Genomic DNA, 15,721 nt, shown 5'->3' on the forward strand with positions numbered 1-15,721 from the left:
ACCTAACCATAACCAATGATATGGAAATCTTGTTGATCCTGCTGTTAAAAAGACCATCTCACATCTATTGTCCCCCATCAAACCCCGAGCTCCTCCCATGCTCCTCCTTCTTCCCACCAGTACCGGCAGTATTCCCCCCCTGTCCCCAAGCCCACGGCATCCAACCCCCCGTCGACGTACCCCTCTCCGGCACCTGCCTCCTGTGGACCCTCGGCTCATCCTCCTCCCCACTCTCGGCCTCTAGCTTTTCAAAATCCTGCTCTGATCGGCTCTTGGACAAACCGCTGGCCGACCTGGGGGACCCATCCTGCGACACCGACCCCGGCCGGTTATCATGCAAAGCTGCCTGTTCCTCCCGGTCAAGCGCCGACATGACAATGTTGAGTCTCTCTCGCTGAGCTTGAATAAACGAAATACGGGCTGAGGCGCCCGCTCCACGGACAGAAGGGGGGATGATGCTTGACCATGAGTCTGGTCGCTGTTGCTGCGGTGTCGGGGTTGAGGGAGCAGCAGAGGCCGAGGCAGCAGCGGACACGGCCGAGGCGAGGAAAGAGTAAAAATCCGAGCCGAGGCTGGCGGTGTGAGAAGGGGGTGTTGCGCCTGCTGTGCTGCCCCAGCGGGCGGAGGGGAGGGTGAATTTTGCGAGGAGGGATTGGGTGTATGACTGCGGAGTTTGAGGTTGAGTAGGTTGAGAGGCGGAAGCGGAGGAGGCAGCGTCGGGGGAAGGGGGGAAGCCGAGGATGTTGGTTTTGAGGTATTCAATCGCTTGCTTGAGGTAGGCGACACCTGCTGCTTTGAGACGTTCGTGGGCCGAGGCGATCAGTTCCTCGATGGCGGTTTCGTTTTCTTCGAGTCTCGGGTGGACGTATTCCTCGTAGATGTACCGGGCGCCTTGGGTTTGGGGGAGGACGAGGTAGAGGAGGAAGAAGAAGCGGAGGTAGGCGTAGAAGGGGATCCTGTTTGGGATGGTTGTTAGGGGATGGTTGTTAGGGGATGGTTGAGTTGGGGGTCAAGGGGGTGGGCGTACCAGCAGAGAAACCACTCGGTCCAGGACTCAACGAGGAGCGCGCAGGCGAGGACAACCCAGTACATGAGCCATGGTGTAAGTTGGGCTGGGTCGGATGTCTTGAGGGCTTTGTAGCTGGCGAATAACGGGAAGAGGAAGGATGCTATAGAGCTGTTTCGGATCGAGAAGCACTGGTTAGAGTGCCATGTTCAGATTTGTCTGGCAGAGAGAGCAATGACGTACGAGAGGAGCTTGGCAAATATGTCAAACATCCTGGGTGAGTATTACAACAGATCTCGGCGCAAATCACAGTCGCTGCGTTTGATCTTGATTCCGAAAGACGGACTGATCCGGTATGTCGGCGATCACCCTCTGATCCGGCGGCTGTCTTGGGGGAAGTTGGTGTCGCGGGGGGGGTTTGGACGTGGGAACAATAGAGAAGGCGACAGCGCCGAAAACTGGGTAGAGTTGAAGTTAATAAAGAGATGACGGGACCCGACCTGATAACATGAGGCCCGGACAAGGCGGTGATCAGCTAGCGGCACGGGCAGCCTGTCGGGCAGCACGAGGCCACCTCAGACATGGAGCATACATAAGGTACCTAGCTGGAACAGCTCAGCAGACCAGCTGCTACCTTACAGTTGGTGTCCTTTCGACTTTTCGAGGTGCTGACGGGAGAGGTAAATGCGGAGAACCCCACTATTCGGTGCATCCCAAATGCCCGATAAGGCCGATAAGCAACGACGTAATGCGGGGTCGACCACGCTAAAGCCGCGTCTGTCCGGCACTGGGAAGACACAGACTCCAGCCTCCCGTTCAACTGATCCATGTCTTATTGTGGCTGGAATGCTCGAGCTATCATCTTCAACATCTCACGCATCTATCTGTCTCGACCGAAAATATCATATTTGGATCATTACATGTTCTATTGCTGCCTGGTATGGTCATGCTATGAGTGACGCGGCACTGACAGGCCCAACCACATATCCATCTCCATCGTCATCAACGCGTCGCCAGATGCAAGGGGCACTCTAGTGTACACCGCTCTACACCTTGCGGCCCATACAGCTGTCAAATACATACCCTCTCCTGCCTTCCCTGGACGCCTTCAACTCGTCATAGAAATCCTTGGCCCACGCCTCCTCACGATGCCTGGGCTTCCACCCCAGCCTCGGCAGCACAGTTCCTGTCATCGCCTTGTTTCCAGCCCATCCTAACTCGACCAGGTCCACCATACCCGACCCAACATCGTCAGTGATCTCCTGAAGGCTCTTGAGAACAATTGTCTTTTCCTTGGGTGTGTCCTCCCGAGGCAGTACCCCCTCAGCAAAGCAAACATCCAGACACCTTTCGAAAATCTCAGTGTGAAGCACCCGCCCGACCGAAGGGTGGATGATACCGTCCTTGCCCGACGGAATGTACCCAATCCCACGGTCATACCGTTCCAGAATGATCTTGACCAGGAGAATGTAGGCATCGGCCAGGTCCTCAACGTGAACCCAGTCGAAATTGGCCGTGTCATTCAGCTTGAAGCCGTACCCGTTCATCATGGTATAACGCATCAGAACGGGTACAATGATACCCTGCTTGTTGAAGAGACCTGTCCCTTCACCAAAGATGGCCGGTGCGTTGAGACTTACAGCGTTCACACCCAGCTCGTCAGCCAGCGTGAGAACGCCAATCTCGGTTGTCCGCTGCGGCCATGGTCTTCTCTCGTCCTCCTCCTTACACCAGTCATAGGTGGCTCTGCTGTTGGCGTCGTCGAATACACGTCCGGGATGCGCCACTCCGGTGAGAGGCCTGTCGCCGAGGTTGGTGCAGCCCGAGATATGGAGGATCCATGGAGCAGGTGCCTTGGGCTTCACTCGACGAGCAAGGCCTTTGACAAAAGCCTTTGCGCCGTCAGCAAAGAAGCCTGAACCAACATTGACAACAATGTCGTAGTTGGCTGCTATCTGTTCGATAAACTCGAGGTCGCTCAGGCCAGGCCAGCGAATGATATTGATGCGGTCGCCATAGGTTTCCTTCAGTTTCTGTTCGACGTCATCGGTGCGGGTGAGGGCGTCGATGGTGATGGCCTTGAGGATGGGTTCTTCACTCTTGACGAACCGGTCGATGAACGTGCCGCCGACATAACCTGTCGCGCCGGTCAGGAGGATCCTTTCGGTGGCCATTTTGATCGTGTGGGAATTGTTTGGATGTATGGAAAATGGGACTGGGACAGCAAGCAACCTGAGAGGACAACCTCTATTCATAGTCGCCCATCTTCCTTATTCGCCCCATCGCCGGTGGAAGACCGAGGGTCCGTTGCCTCATTGCAGGCCCCCTTCTCCCAGCCCCTTGGGTCGTAAACGCAACCCCACGCTACTGCGCAACAGCACCGAAGTGGTTACGGAAATAGGAAGCAGTGGAGTGGGTAATATGATCTGTTGCAGACTCTGGACCATCAAGGTGCTTCTTCCTGCTGCACTGGAACCGATAACACCCCACTAGCGGACTCTGGAAACGTGAATGCAGGCACCGCTTACTCGGTTTTGGGAATCCGCTCCAGGTTTGCGAGGGTCAACAAGGGGTTTTGGGAGTTCGCCAAGGGCACCTGTCCAATGGCGGGAACCAACTGGGTTTCATTGCATTGCTGCAGGCTACAACCAGCTTCTGCAGTTGGGAAGGTGTGAGTGGTTCCTCACCACCGGGTCTTTTCCCGTCCACTTCCGCCCACACTTTGCGGTCAGTTCCGCGGCTTGTTGATCATATACATTATCAGCTGTGCGTTGTATACGAAACGCCGTTTGTAACCGTGCGATTTTGCCAGAGATCTGTAATTATTTAACTTTTCATTACTTTTATATGGAAATTAAAATACTATAATATCTTGTTTTAATTACTTTTATTAAATTAGCATGTTATTATAAAGCTATAATTATGTATTTTATTTAGTATTTTTTACTACAATATTCACTTTAATACTTTTATATCTATATTTTAGTTTAAAAGCAAGTTATACCTCCTGGTTTGGTACAGCTAAACAATGTATATGTCACAACCTTAACATCGGGAACGGTAGAGCAGTGCAAGGTCACCAACCAATCAGAACAAGGTCGCAGCGATCTGGGCGATCATGGGCAATAAGACTGGGAACTGCAGTGATCACGGAAGTACGACCAATAAAGAACCAGAGAAGGATCATAGCGATCATTGTGATCATTGGGAAAGAGCGGAATGATCACCATGATCGGGGAGAATCACAAGTCTATATATACGGAGGAACTAGATAGCTCGTAGATAGTTCCGCAGTATGCAATTCAGATTGTATTCTCGGTATCTTGTGTTTACATTGAGACATTTTGTTGTGCGCTGTTTAGCCGCACCGAACCAATTGTCAGAAGTTACCTTCAACCCGTATCCCTTTCAGAGTTTCTGTACAGGGGTTCGTCACAGTATAGCAATAGCTTGTCTCAATCACAATAGTCAAGATACCAACGAATGTAACTTGAACAACATACTGCGGAACTGTCTATCCCCACCAGCCAGTTCCTCCGTATATATAGGCCTTAACCCTCAGGTACCTCCGTACCTGGATCTATCTTCTAATCCCTAGATCCTCCTGGATCTATCTTTCAAATATTGGATCCCCTTGCCCGTGTTATCTCCTGCCCCCCAGGCCCCACTTATCCGTTGCTCCAGTTCTATTGGTCCGGGCGACCCCCGCTCTTCTGAACCGTGACATGTACCTATTGGTAGACGCAACAAAGCCCATACTGAACAGGAACAACTGTAGGGCGGTGGCCTAGTAAAGTCACTGCCCGCGAAAAGTGAGGGCCAAGAAAAGCAAGGAAATTGATTCACAAGTTGATATTACAGTGTTGTTGTTGGTTGTTGAGAGTAAAAGTAAACAGAAAGAAAAACCAGCCTTAAAAGCAAACCAGGTGTGGGTTTGGTGAAAGGCGGGCCTTTGTAGACTCCCCACAACAACAAAGTCACCCTGCAACCGCCAGAGAAGCATTGGAATGGGCAGACCGTAGATGTAAATATCCCGTACAATGTCGATGATGCCGTTGGCTTGGAGAAACTGGTGTACACCGACACAGTACGTAATAAGCGTAGACCATGTTGGCGATGGATAGGTCAAGAACATTCATGGCAACACCCGCCAACATCAAATAAGTATCAAGACCGAGACTGCCTTGATGGTGATGGCGAGGCGGCAGGAGATTTGGAGGTCTATTTTTGCCAGGATGGCGATGATGAAGAAGCCGATTTTGATTCCGAGTGTGAAGATGGAGATTTTGATTTGAAGTGGAGACGAAGGGGTTCGGGTAAGGTAGCTGGTAGGTGGTAAGCTTGAGGAGGGTTAGTTGCTAGCCATCTTTGGAGTTCTGGCTATTGATGAAAGTTTTGATTCATGGAAGGAAAATTAAAGAATATAAAAAAGCGGCACTATGGCTGAAGGGACACGGACGGGTTGGAGATAAATGGGCATCTACTTCACTGAAAGAAAAGGATGCCATGCTTCTTCTTGCGAGGTGGTCTTATCGCAAGGCAATTTGCAGGCAAAAGTTTGATAATACATCGCGATAGCTAGGTAAATCTTCCCTTGTTTCTTCTCCTTCTAGGAGGCCGGGCGTAGGAGAGATAGAATGGTTTGGGAGAAGAAAGCAAAGTGCGATGTTGGCTATGTGATCGGAATCTAGTAAATCGTCAATACCAGGGCAACGAGAGGAATAGTTTCTACACCCTTGTGCTTTTCTCCATCTGGGTTTCTTCTTTTCCTCGGGTGGCTATGTAACGGGGGTAAAGGGATTGTTGATCTATGGGAGATGTGCTTGTGCCTGGCTGGGGACAGTTGAGTTTGTAAGAGAACCTTGATAACCCTCTCCTTTTCTGACGATAGGAAGACGATAACACTATGCAGGAGCTGTCCAGCCTCAACCCATTCGCCCCTCGGTTCGCCTGCCCGCTCGCAAGAGTTCCCTCCTCTCGTTCTGCAGGTTTGTCGCACGTCGTTCCCAAACTGCTGGGGTGTTGGGCTACCAGAACGAATAAGGACTGGGATTTCCGCATCGTGCTGACGGTTTGAGAAGGGGCACTAAAGGATGAATATATTGCTTCTTGGGCATGGCTGGGTTCCATCCGGAAATGGTTCCGGCCAATGGGATGGGTGGCCGGGAGGGACTACAACGGAGTGAGGTGGGCGAGAGCCGGATGTGGTGATTGGATTTGCTTGGGGGTTGTGGATACCCCTGAAGAAGGGGAGTTTGACAGGGAGGTATGGTTGCGGCTGATAACGACACCGAGAACGTGGGCTTCGCAGTTTATGAGTGGGGAAGCTGGGGAGTCTCCAGTCCTGGACGTGAGACATTCTTGACAGCGAACTGCTAGTGGCACGTATGGGCGTTGATTGTACCTAAGTGGCACGTTGAAGGTGATAATTCTAAGAGGGACTGTGTTAGGAAACTAAGGCCTGGAACGGTGGTAGAAACGCCTCTCGTCTAGGTATCTTGAACGCTTTGGGGTTGTGTTGAATGGTCTATCAACTATTCTCGAAGGCCTATTTACTTTGGAAATTCAAGAACTATCAACTATTTTCGAGGAGTTAAAGGAGTTTTCTGATATGCTGGACGACTACCACAAAGGTTCTATTAGACTACCGCAGAGTTTTCTCATCATTAGCTTCTTTGAGAAGGTTGAGACTGGCAATATGGGCCTGGTGCGTCATGATCTTTCCTTTTTCACTGTAATTACTTGTCAGGCGTTCAAAATCGGCACTGGACTGTGGCTTCCACCCATGCCTGACAGCTATCATACCTATCCAATTGAGCAAGCAATCTGACAAATCAAATCTAGATTGTTAGAGAGTACTCAGCCACGATGGACACGCAACAGGAGATTGGAAGGCTTGCCGTCTCAGCTGATCACCGTGATATGTTCCGGTTTTCACATGCCGAATGTGACAAGTTCAAGACTTTCTTGAAAGTAGCTAGAGTTACTGATTGAGGAAGCTATCAATCCCACCTGATAGCGCGCCGCTTGAAGTGGTAAGTCCTCTACGTCAGGATGGAGTTCACGTACGAATTATAACAATCGGTGTTTTTCTGACAGATCGGATCAGGAAACGCGAAGCCTTGCTTCAGCGATCTCAGAGGAGATGGCGGTGCAGTATGGAATTTAATTTAGAGGTTTGGGCACAGTCGTCTACAAGAAAACCATACACCTCAGCTCAATGCTTCTTCTCCTGGGCGCATCAACTGCTGTTGTCGGATCTTCAAACGGCGTATGAGGACATCCTGTTTGAGCAGGGCTCCCGTTAGCAACGACTTTTGCGCTGGCTGTTCCCCTGTTAGGCATACGTGTCGACGACCAGAATCCACGTTCATCATCACAAATACTTCGTTGATCATCTGGTCCTTTAAGTAGTACCAAAGCTGATCGGCATTGTACCATGATTCGGACGCCTCAAGCTCCAGATGAGGATAGACGATGTCGGACGGGACCAGATCATCTCCATGCGGGGAACGACAGTCGCAAAGAGCTAAGGGCATGTGGCTCACAACAAGCTCCTGTAATGGCCTCCACACACTGGCGTACGGTACCTCATCAACCAGTATCTGTTGGAATTCTTACCTACTTCACGATATGCCATCGTCTTTTAAGGAGAGTTTCGGCTTTGTTCTCCACGCTTGAGGGGAATTCTAGTTTTGGCGCCCTCTTTGGAGATATCTGGTGACATGATAGATGTGATTAGCGACAACTTCCCACCTTAGGACGGTACTACTGTTGTGTTATATGTTTGTGAATTTATTTCTCACCAACATGTGCCCCCAGAATATGCCTTTTCATTTTCTTGGGTGTCCCACCTGGCCGCTCTTTACGGGGAGTTCTCTGCCGGCGGATCTTCATTGTCCTGTTAGCTTGCTTCACATGGTAGCGGATCGCAGCCCGATTTGAGAACGGAGATGACATATCACATAGTGTAAACAACTACAGTGCATGTTTTCAGTCAGGTCATGTGATGTTGCTGCCCTCTTGGTTTTGAAGGCATTCCCAACCTCATCAATAATGATGCTGACATTTTCGTAGAATGCAACAAATATAGCAACTCAGATGCAGGTCAAGGGGTGCATCACTGCATTGCGTCTATATCTACAGAGGATATATACTTACACAACACTAATTTGATTTACTTTTGAAAATCTAGAAAGAGTAATGTGGATTGTGGGGTTGGTGATGACGATAGTAGTGGATGATAGTGATGATGGTGGTGGATGTTGTGGTGGTGATTGTGATAGTGTAGTGGTGTTGGTGGTGATGATGGAGTTGTCCTGGGAGTGATGATCATCAACAAATAGAACGCAACAGGAGCAACACCAGAGCATCATCACTCATCGTGACTCAGCCTTCAGCCTCACTGTCGACACATCTCCAGTGACGGCGGATGACGGGCCGGTCTGGCAGACCGAGACAGACAGTAGCAGCAGCAGCAGGAGCAACAATACCAAAACACCAAAAGCCAACCATCACCACCCAGCCTCACCACCACCACAAAGCTCAAAAAAGATATGAGAGAACAACCAGTCAGGTCGGATTCGAACTGACAACTCCTACCTGCGGTTGAGGTTTTGCTTCTTAGCCTTTTTACTCCCTCCTTTCCACCTGACCGGATCAGCTCTTACTAGTGAGGCTTCAAGGCTTATTTGTTGCTTTCCTTATTGAACTCATTCAAGTTTTACTTTGAATGGTACCAGTGGGAGTCAAACCCAGAGGGTGGTACCAATTTAGCCACCGGTACCGAGTGGTGAGCACCTTTTCCACAGGAAAAGAAAGTGTAACCACTACACTACTAGACTGGCAGCTGTCTCTGCTATTTGATACCTGCTACATGCGGGACTTTATACATAAAGGGTCTGTTGGCAGTTGGTGTCTGTTGTGGTTGCTGGGCCAGCGTGGGAGGGCAGCATGTCATGTGATGTTGTGCTGTGTTGATGTCGACAAAGCCGGCAGCAGAGCGAGGTGGTGTTGGCGGTGTTGTGACAGTGGCAGTCCTCGATGACAGCCATGTGATCATGATATCCGGGCAAGCTTCATTAACTAGGTACATACTCATCACATTGAGCATGTCTAGCCTCGAAAATATCTTCCTCAGGCTCGTCAGGATGTCAATCTTAGGTGTCCGGTGCAGTAGGTAATGACGTTGCATTACATAATCACGATATTCGGATTTAATTCAGGGGAGATTTGATTTACGAATTTGTTTTCCCCACCCTGCCCCTGACAGCACTTGGCAACCGCAGCATCGGGTTCGCGCTAAATGAGGCGAGACGCGGTGCACGAGCCTCCGGAAGGGGGGCCGCGTGAACTGGCTCCCGACTTCCCGCTCATGCATTTTCTGGGATTCTTCTTCAGGCGATTCCAGAGCAATCTTGTTGCTGATCCGCATCTTGCCAGCGCCGTTCGTTTTTATTTTTTTCTCTTCTTTCTTTTCTGTTCTGCAAAAGACGAGAGTTGGTACCTACTACGCACACATTTTTCTAATCTCCCGACTTCTTCTTCCACCTTCATTTGCTGCCCATCGCTTCTGCTTACCAATTGCCCCTATCTCGCCAACTCTTGCATGGGTCGTGGTATCTGACTTTGCGCCGTCAACACGCCGGCTCCCAACTTGCATTGACGCACAAGATACCACCAGCGGGAACCTGTGCGTTGACGGTTCGATGCTTGTCCCGTCATTCCTGCCATTGACTTTTCCGATACCCACCCCAGCGGCCAAGCAAGCTCCAAGTTCCAGCAGAACCACAAACACCTCGCCATGGAGGAGCCACGACAGACCAAGCCGACCGGCATTCCTAGGCTCTCCAAAATACCTGTTCCTGGCCAAACAACATCCACATCCAAGCTTCCTGTACCGCGATCTAATTCTATACGAACATCGCCCTCGCGGGAATCCCTGAAACCCAGTACCACCACCGGACAACTACGCAATCCAAAGCTCAGGACCGCCGCCTCTCGCGATCAGTTGGCGACGGCAGCCAGCTCACCTGTTCCCGTTCGCTCCGTATCATCACCCCATACCAGGGCATCGCTTTCACACACGTCTGGAAATGCTAGGAATGCCGCGAACAAGGCCAACCCAGGCTTCACCCCCCAGCCCATGAGGCTGCTGAAACCAGGAGGACAGCCCGCGAACCAGTCCACACGCTCGACCTCAACTTCCCGTGCCCCAAAACGTCAGCCTTCTCAGCAGTGGATTTCTGCCGCTACGGTCGACAAGCCGCTGATCGAGGAACCCGAACATACTGTAACTGTGGAATATGTTGGAGATGATGTTGAGTTGGAGTCTCCCCCCGATTCAGCAAAGCTACGACCTTCGCTTTCCGAGAGAACCATGGAAACCTTGTCTCGTCTACCCTCCTCGCCCTCGGTCAAAGGAAAAGCTGCGGCATCCTTCTTCGATGTCACTGGTAACGGCAGACAGTCGCCGTCACGACCTGGGAGTCGGTCCTCTCGGCCCGGATCGAGTCACCAGTCTGAGGGCTCAAGTGGTCATTCACGCGGCAGCAGACCAGGCTCTCGCGTGGGCCTGGATTCTCCGGTAACATCAACCTTCGGATCACGAATTGCCACCTATCAGACGACCGTCTCCACTGTTGAGAACATACCCCTACGTGGCAGGAGAAGCATTCAATCATTCCAGCTACACTCTGTCAAGACACCATCAAAGGGTGTCCGGACTTCGGTTTATGAGATCAAGTCCCCATCCACCATTTCCTTCCCTCGCACTCGCACGCCCAGCCCTGAGAAGCAGGCCCCGGATGTTGCCGTATCACGGTTTGGCGCAAAGACCGTGGCTACCGGTTTGAGGAAACGGCAATCAGTGAATGGGCTGATGAAGAAACCGTCCACACCTGCACTCCGCAAACAGCCGCCAACTGAGACAACTAGAAAAGCCTCTTCAGCATCGCAAATGTCTTCGGCCACTTCAAACGAGGGGACGCACCTGTCTGGCGGCTCGGTTGTATCAGGAAGCACTGCACTCACAGCAGATTCCGGAGATTCCACCCCCGGACAAGCATACCGCAAAGCTTCGTCCGCTCTGCGTGAGCAAATCGCCAAGGCAAAGGCGGCGAAGCGAGCTGCTGCTTCACAGCAAGCATTTTCTGAGCTTGGAAGTAGTCTACCTGAGGAGCCTCCTCTGGTGCCGACTGACAACAGCTTTGACTTTGGCTTACACCATGACCCCTTCAATCAGCACCGTGATGATAAATCGCAGGAAAAGGTGCTGCGAAGCCGGCTGGAGACAGCGAGGACCAGTGGTCGGCTCAACATTGCCGCCATGGGTCTTCGAGAAATCCCAGCTGACGTTCTCAACATGTACAATCTTGAGTTGGTTGGACAATCTGGCGGTGCCTGGGCCGAGAGTGTTGATCTCACCAGGTTTGTTGCTGCTGACAACGAGCTGGAGATGATTGCCGAATCTGTGTTCCCAGATATCGACCCCCAGGAATTTGCGGATGATGAGGATAGCCAAGGAAATATCTTTTTGGGACTGGAGACATTGGACTTGCATGGAAATATGCTCATTTCCTTGCCGATGGGGTTGAGACGCCTATCGTTGCTCACTTCGCTCAATCTGGTAAGTTTGCACATTGCAGTCGAGATATCACTTGGTCCTTTGCTGACGACCATTCAAAGTCTGTCAACCGACTGGCGAACAACTCGCTCGAGGTTATATCTCAGATCACCTCTCTGCGCGACCTGAAACTCGGTGGCAACCTTTTGTACGGGCCACTTGAACCTTGCTTTTCCGACTTGAAGAACCTTGAAATTTTGGATCTTCATGGCAACAACATTGCATCATTGCCTACCAACTTTGGCAACCTTTCTCGTCTTAGGATTCTCAACATTGGCGAGAACGGGTTCGAGACTCTGCCTTTCGAGACGCTTGCGGCCTTGCCCCTGACAGAGCTAATTGCACGCAAGAACCAGCTGCGCGGCACACTCGTGGAAGAGCCGGTGCAATCGCTTCCAACCCTTCAGATATTGGATGTTTCTTCCAACCAACTGGCGCATATTTGCTCGACGGGTCGCTCGATTGCCATGCCTGCTTTACACCAGCTGTGTGTTTCGATGAATCGCCTACAGTCGCTTCCCGACATTGGGAACTGGGCCGCTTTGCATACCATTGCGGCTGATGAGAACAGCATCAATGCTATCCCTGAAGGATTCACCAAGCTGTCTCAGCTTCGCTCTGTTGACTTTTCTAGCAATGACATTCGGGTCATCCCTGCCGAGATTGGCCAGATGGAGAGTCTTGCCATGCTTCGGCTGAGTGGTAACCCTTTGCGAGAGAAGAAGTTCAGTACCATGAGCACCGAGGAGATGAAGGAGATACTTGCTCAGAGACTCGAGCCGCCCACAGATTTTGAGACGCAGCCCGAACCTCAGCTTGAACCACAGCCAGAACCCCACGTCGAAGCTCAACCTGAACCCCCAGCCGAGGCTCAACCTGAACTTCAGCCTGAACCTCAAATCGAACCTCAACCTGAACTCCAAGCCGCACCTCGGGTTGAACCCCAAGCCCAGCCAGCTCAAACTGATGGTGCGGAAGAGACGCCAGTCCCGCAGGTGACGGGCCCTGTTGCCTCCCACGACGACGCTGACGACAGTCGCTCCGATATGGACGATTTTGCGACCCCGCCAACGTCCGCGCCGGCGTCCCCTGCTCGATCACGATCTCAAACCATCACCGGACAAATGTGGCCCGTTAAGCCCGGCGGCGTTTTGGACCGGTCCAACACCGAGTCATCCTCTCTGCATCCCCTCATCAGCTCCAAGGTTGCGGCCAGCAACCAAGTCAAGGAAATCCAGCTCCACCACAACCTGTTTACCTGCCTCCCGGAATCCCTGACCTTTTTCGCCGAGACGATGACTGCGCTGTCGCTGGCTCACAACCAGCTGGTCCGGGAATCCTACCTGGGCGGCGCCAGCGGCAACGAAAAGATTGAGCTCCCAGCTCTGAAGGAACTCAACCTCTCGCACAACCACATTACCGGTTTGGGCCCACTGGTCGCCCATCTGATGGCGCCGAATCTGGAAAAGATCGATGTGAGCTTCAACCGGATCTCGTGTCTGCCGCCGGGGACGACGCTGAGGAATGCGTTTCCCGAGTTGGTGGTACTGCACATTTCGAATAATCACCTGGTGGAGCTGGAGCCGGAGTCGATTAGGGGGATGAGGGTTGTGGATGCTAGTAATAATGATATTGCGCATTTGAATCCGAGGATTGGGTTGCTGGGGGGTGTGCTGGAGAGGTTGGAGGTGAGCGGGAATCGGTTTAGAGTGCCGAAGTGGAGTGTGCTGGAGAGGGGGACGGAGGCTACGCTGCGGTGGTTGAGGGGGCGGGTGCCGGTTGCGGAGAGGGGGGAGGCGGCTAGGGGGGAGGTGGCGGGGGAGGAGGTTGATTGACTGTTTGGAGGGTTCAGGTGGTTTTCTGTTGTGTGGTTTCTGATGGGGGTGTTTTTTCCGGTGGGGGGTTTGGTGGGATATTATTTTTAACTGTGGGCTGTGAGGTTTGTCTTGTTTCTTCGCTTCTCACTCGCGGTTTGCTGTTTCTTGTAGGTTATTATTTGCTAAGGCTCTCTTTTTTTTCTGGGGCCGAGTATGTTTGATACCATTTCTTGGGGGTTGTTTCTACTGGGTGGTGGCGGTGTGTAGGGAGTGTATTTAATTGTGTATCATTACCTTCTGTCTGGGCTGGTTTGTCTGGCTTGTCTACCGGCTTGAAGGGGGATGGGGAGGGTAAGCTTTGCGGCTGAGGCGTGCCTTATCTGATGTGACGTGTACGTAGGGTAGGGTAGGGTAGGACAGGAGGGCAACGAGGCATTTTCAACATTGTCGAAAAGCTTTGTGAAATCTTGTTTCTTGAAATCAGCTCGTGGCTTTGCTCGTGACATGGGATGGCGGTGCCGATGGGGGGGGGTTGGGTTTGGGTTTGGGCAGAGGCGGGTTGCGATGATTTGAGATTTTTTGCCTTTTTCTTTTTTTTCTTCCTTTTTTTTCTTTTCAGTAGTTTTGCAAATTTGACAACGGCCATTGAGACCCCACACGAGACGAGGCTTACCGCCAGAACACGAGACCTATCACCAGGACGACAATCATCCCTAGCTGAAAACATGATGGAACCCAAAGACATGGTCGGGGTTGCGATAGGGGCTGCTGTTGGCGGCCTACTGGTTTGGTTCTTGAACCGGAAAGATTTCTCAACATTTTAGTGAGAGGCGAGAGGCGAAGAGAGGGTCAAGGGCGGGGGGGAGGGGGGACAATTTGAGGGATTTGGAGGCAATGACGGCAGTGACGAGATCAACGGGACGATGGGACTGCCAACACCCGAGAAGATGCTTGAAGTGATACCGCTTAGGGTGCTGAAGATACGAGGTAGTTTTGGTAGCAAAAATACAGGATGGAGTACAAGCTAGATGTCCTTCCCCGTCTTCAAGCATTTAATATTCACATCATGCTCCCTCTATTCTATTGCTCTTCTCTGGAGTACCGTTTATTCAACGGCCGTAGAGAAGAAGAGCATGACACATAACCCTAACCCCCACACTTTCCCCCTTCCCCGAGTTCTAAACCCGGCCCCACAATAATTACCCCCTGGTCGGTGCACCCTTGTATCATCCCTGACGCGCCACGGTGTGCAACTGCTTGCGCGCCGGACGGACCACCAGCCTCCAAAGTGTCCCTTTGCAATTCAACGACGACAGACAATCACCACCACCCCAACCCGCGCGCTCATTTTGGCATGTCTCCCCGTTCCAATCAATCCTCCCAATTCCAATCAACTAACAGTTCCTCTCTAATTCCAGATTTTCATTTTCTACCCTCATTTATCTTACGAGTTTCCACCAACCATCAAGCAACAACTTTCCTTTCAAAACGAAAACAATGACGCGCGCCCAGCAGACCATCTCCCTCGCCTTGTTGGTGACTTCGGTACGCTCCCACGACCTTGCCAGTCCCATAAACGATTGCTGATAAATTGTGTGGTGGAATAGCTCTACCTCTCCCTCTACTTGGGCTTGATCCCCTTACCAGCTGTTGTTCAGGACGAGATTATCCCTGTGGTGAGTCCCCCCATCCCTTTTTTGGGTTATAATGTGCGGTGGGTGGTGGTGGTGGTGGGTTAACAAAGTAAATAACAAGCTCCCCTTCTGGTCCCTCGTCACGTTTGGCGCCTGGCTGCTCTTCCGGCTGGGATGGGGCATGCTCACCTTTAAGGACACGCCCGAGGCGTACGCCGAGTTGATGGAGGAGATTAAGCTGGCCAAGGCGGATTTGAGGGTTAGGGGGGTGGATGTTGATTAAAACGTGGCGACTACAGATAAAAGGATACGGGTGTTTGGGGGGGGGGAGGGGGGGATGGGAAGAGATAGGAAAATGAAAAAGATGATAATACCAAAAGTATTGTGAGATCCAAGAAGGCAAAAAGCTCACCAAGCCTCCCTCCCGGGCTTGGTTACGAAAAACCCCGAAAGGTTTTACTTTGACAAAGACTCGAACGAACGCCCCTTGATACCTACATTGTAGGGCCTTACCTAGGTCGGCGCCGCGACTCCCAATACTGCTACGCCATATGGCGAGAGCCGGGTTGGGAGTCTTGTTCGGTGGGGGAAGGTGCGGGGCGCTAGTACTTATACCGTGGGAGCAGCTGTTAGAGCGGAA

At 51.7% G+C, this 15,721-nt stretch overlaps 4 protein-coding genes across 4 annotated transcripts; 2 read left to right on the plus strand and 2 right to left on the minus strand.

Annotated features, from left to right (window-relative positions):
• Positions 1–64: 64 nt before the first annotated feature.
• On the minus strand, positions 65–1,671 carry QC762_403260 (uncharacterized protein; the record flags this gene model as incomplete). Its single annotated transcript, XM_062889774.1, has 3 exons — positions 1,250–1,671; positions 1,028–1,177; positions 65–956 (listed from the first exon to the last, which is right to left on the minus strand). Exons 1-3 carry the CDS (start codon positions 1,276–1,278, stop codon positions 65–67), a joined length of 1,071 nt encoding a protein of 356 aa, XP_062743477.1. The 5' UTR covers positions 1,279–1,671.
• Positions 1,672–2,052: 381 nt separating this feature from the next.
• On the minus strand, positions 2,053–3,180 carry QC762_403250 (uncharacterized protein; the record flags this gene model as incomplete). Its single annotated transcript, XM_062889773.1, has 1 exon — positions 2,053–3,180. The coding sequence occupies one exon, from the start codon at positions 3,178–3,180 to the stop codon at positions 2,053–2,055; it is 1,128 nt and encodes a 375-aa protein (XP_062743478.1).
• Positions 3,181–9,809: 6,629 nt separating this feature from the next.
• QC762_403240 (uncharacterized protein) lies at positions 9,810–13,465 on the plus strand (the record flags this gene model as incomplete). The annotated part of the gene is made up of 2 exons (XM_062889772.1): positions 9,810–11,633; positions 11,693–13,465. The coding sequence occupies 2 exons, from the start codon at positions 9,810–9,812 to the stop codon at positions 13,463–13,465; spliced, it is 3,597 nt and encodes a 1,198-aa protein (XP_062743479.1).
• Positions 13,466–14,728: 1,263 nt separating this feature from the next.
• QC762_403230 (uncharacterized protein) lies at positions 14,729–15,427 on the plus strand. Its single transcript, XM_062889771.1, has 3 exons — positions 14,729–14,992; positions 15,055–15,123; positions 15,203–15,427. Exons 1-3 carry the CDS (start codon positions 14,945–14,947, stop codon positions 15,362–15,364), a joined length of 279 nt encoding a protein of 92 aa, XP_062743480.1. The 5' UTR covers positions 14,729–14,944; the 3' UTR covers positions 15,365–15,427.
• Positions 15,428–15,721: the final 294 nt, after the last annotated feature.

This window comes from Podospora pseudocomata, chromosome 4, assembly GCF_035222375.1.
Source record: "Podospora pseudocomata strain CBS 415.72m chromosome 4, whole genome shotgun sequence".
Classification (NCBI taxonomy): domain Eukaryota; kingdom Fungi; phylum Ascomycota; class Sordariomycetes; order Sordariales; family Podosporaceae; genus Podospora; species Podospora pseudocomata.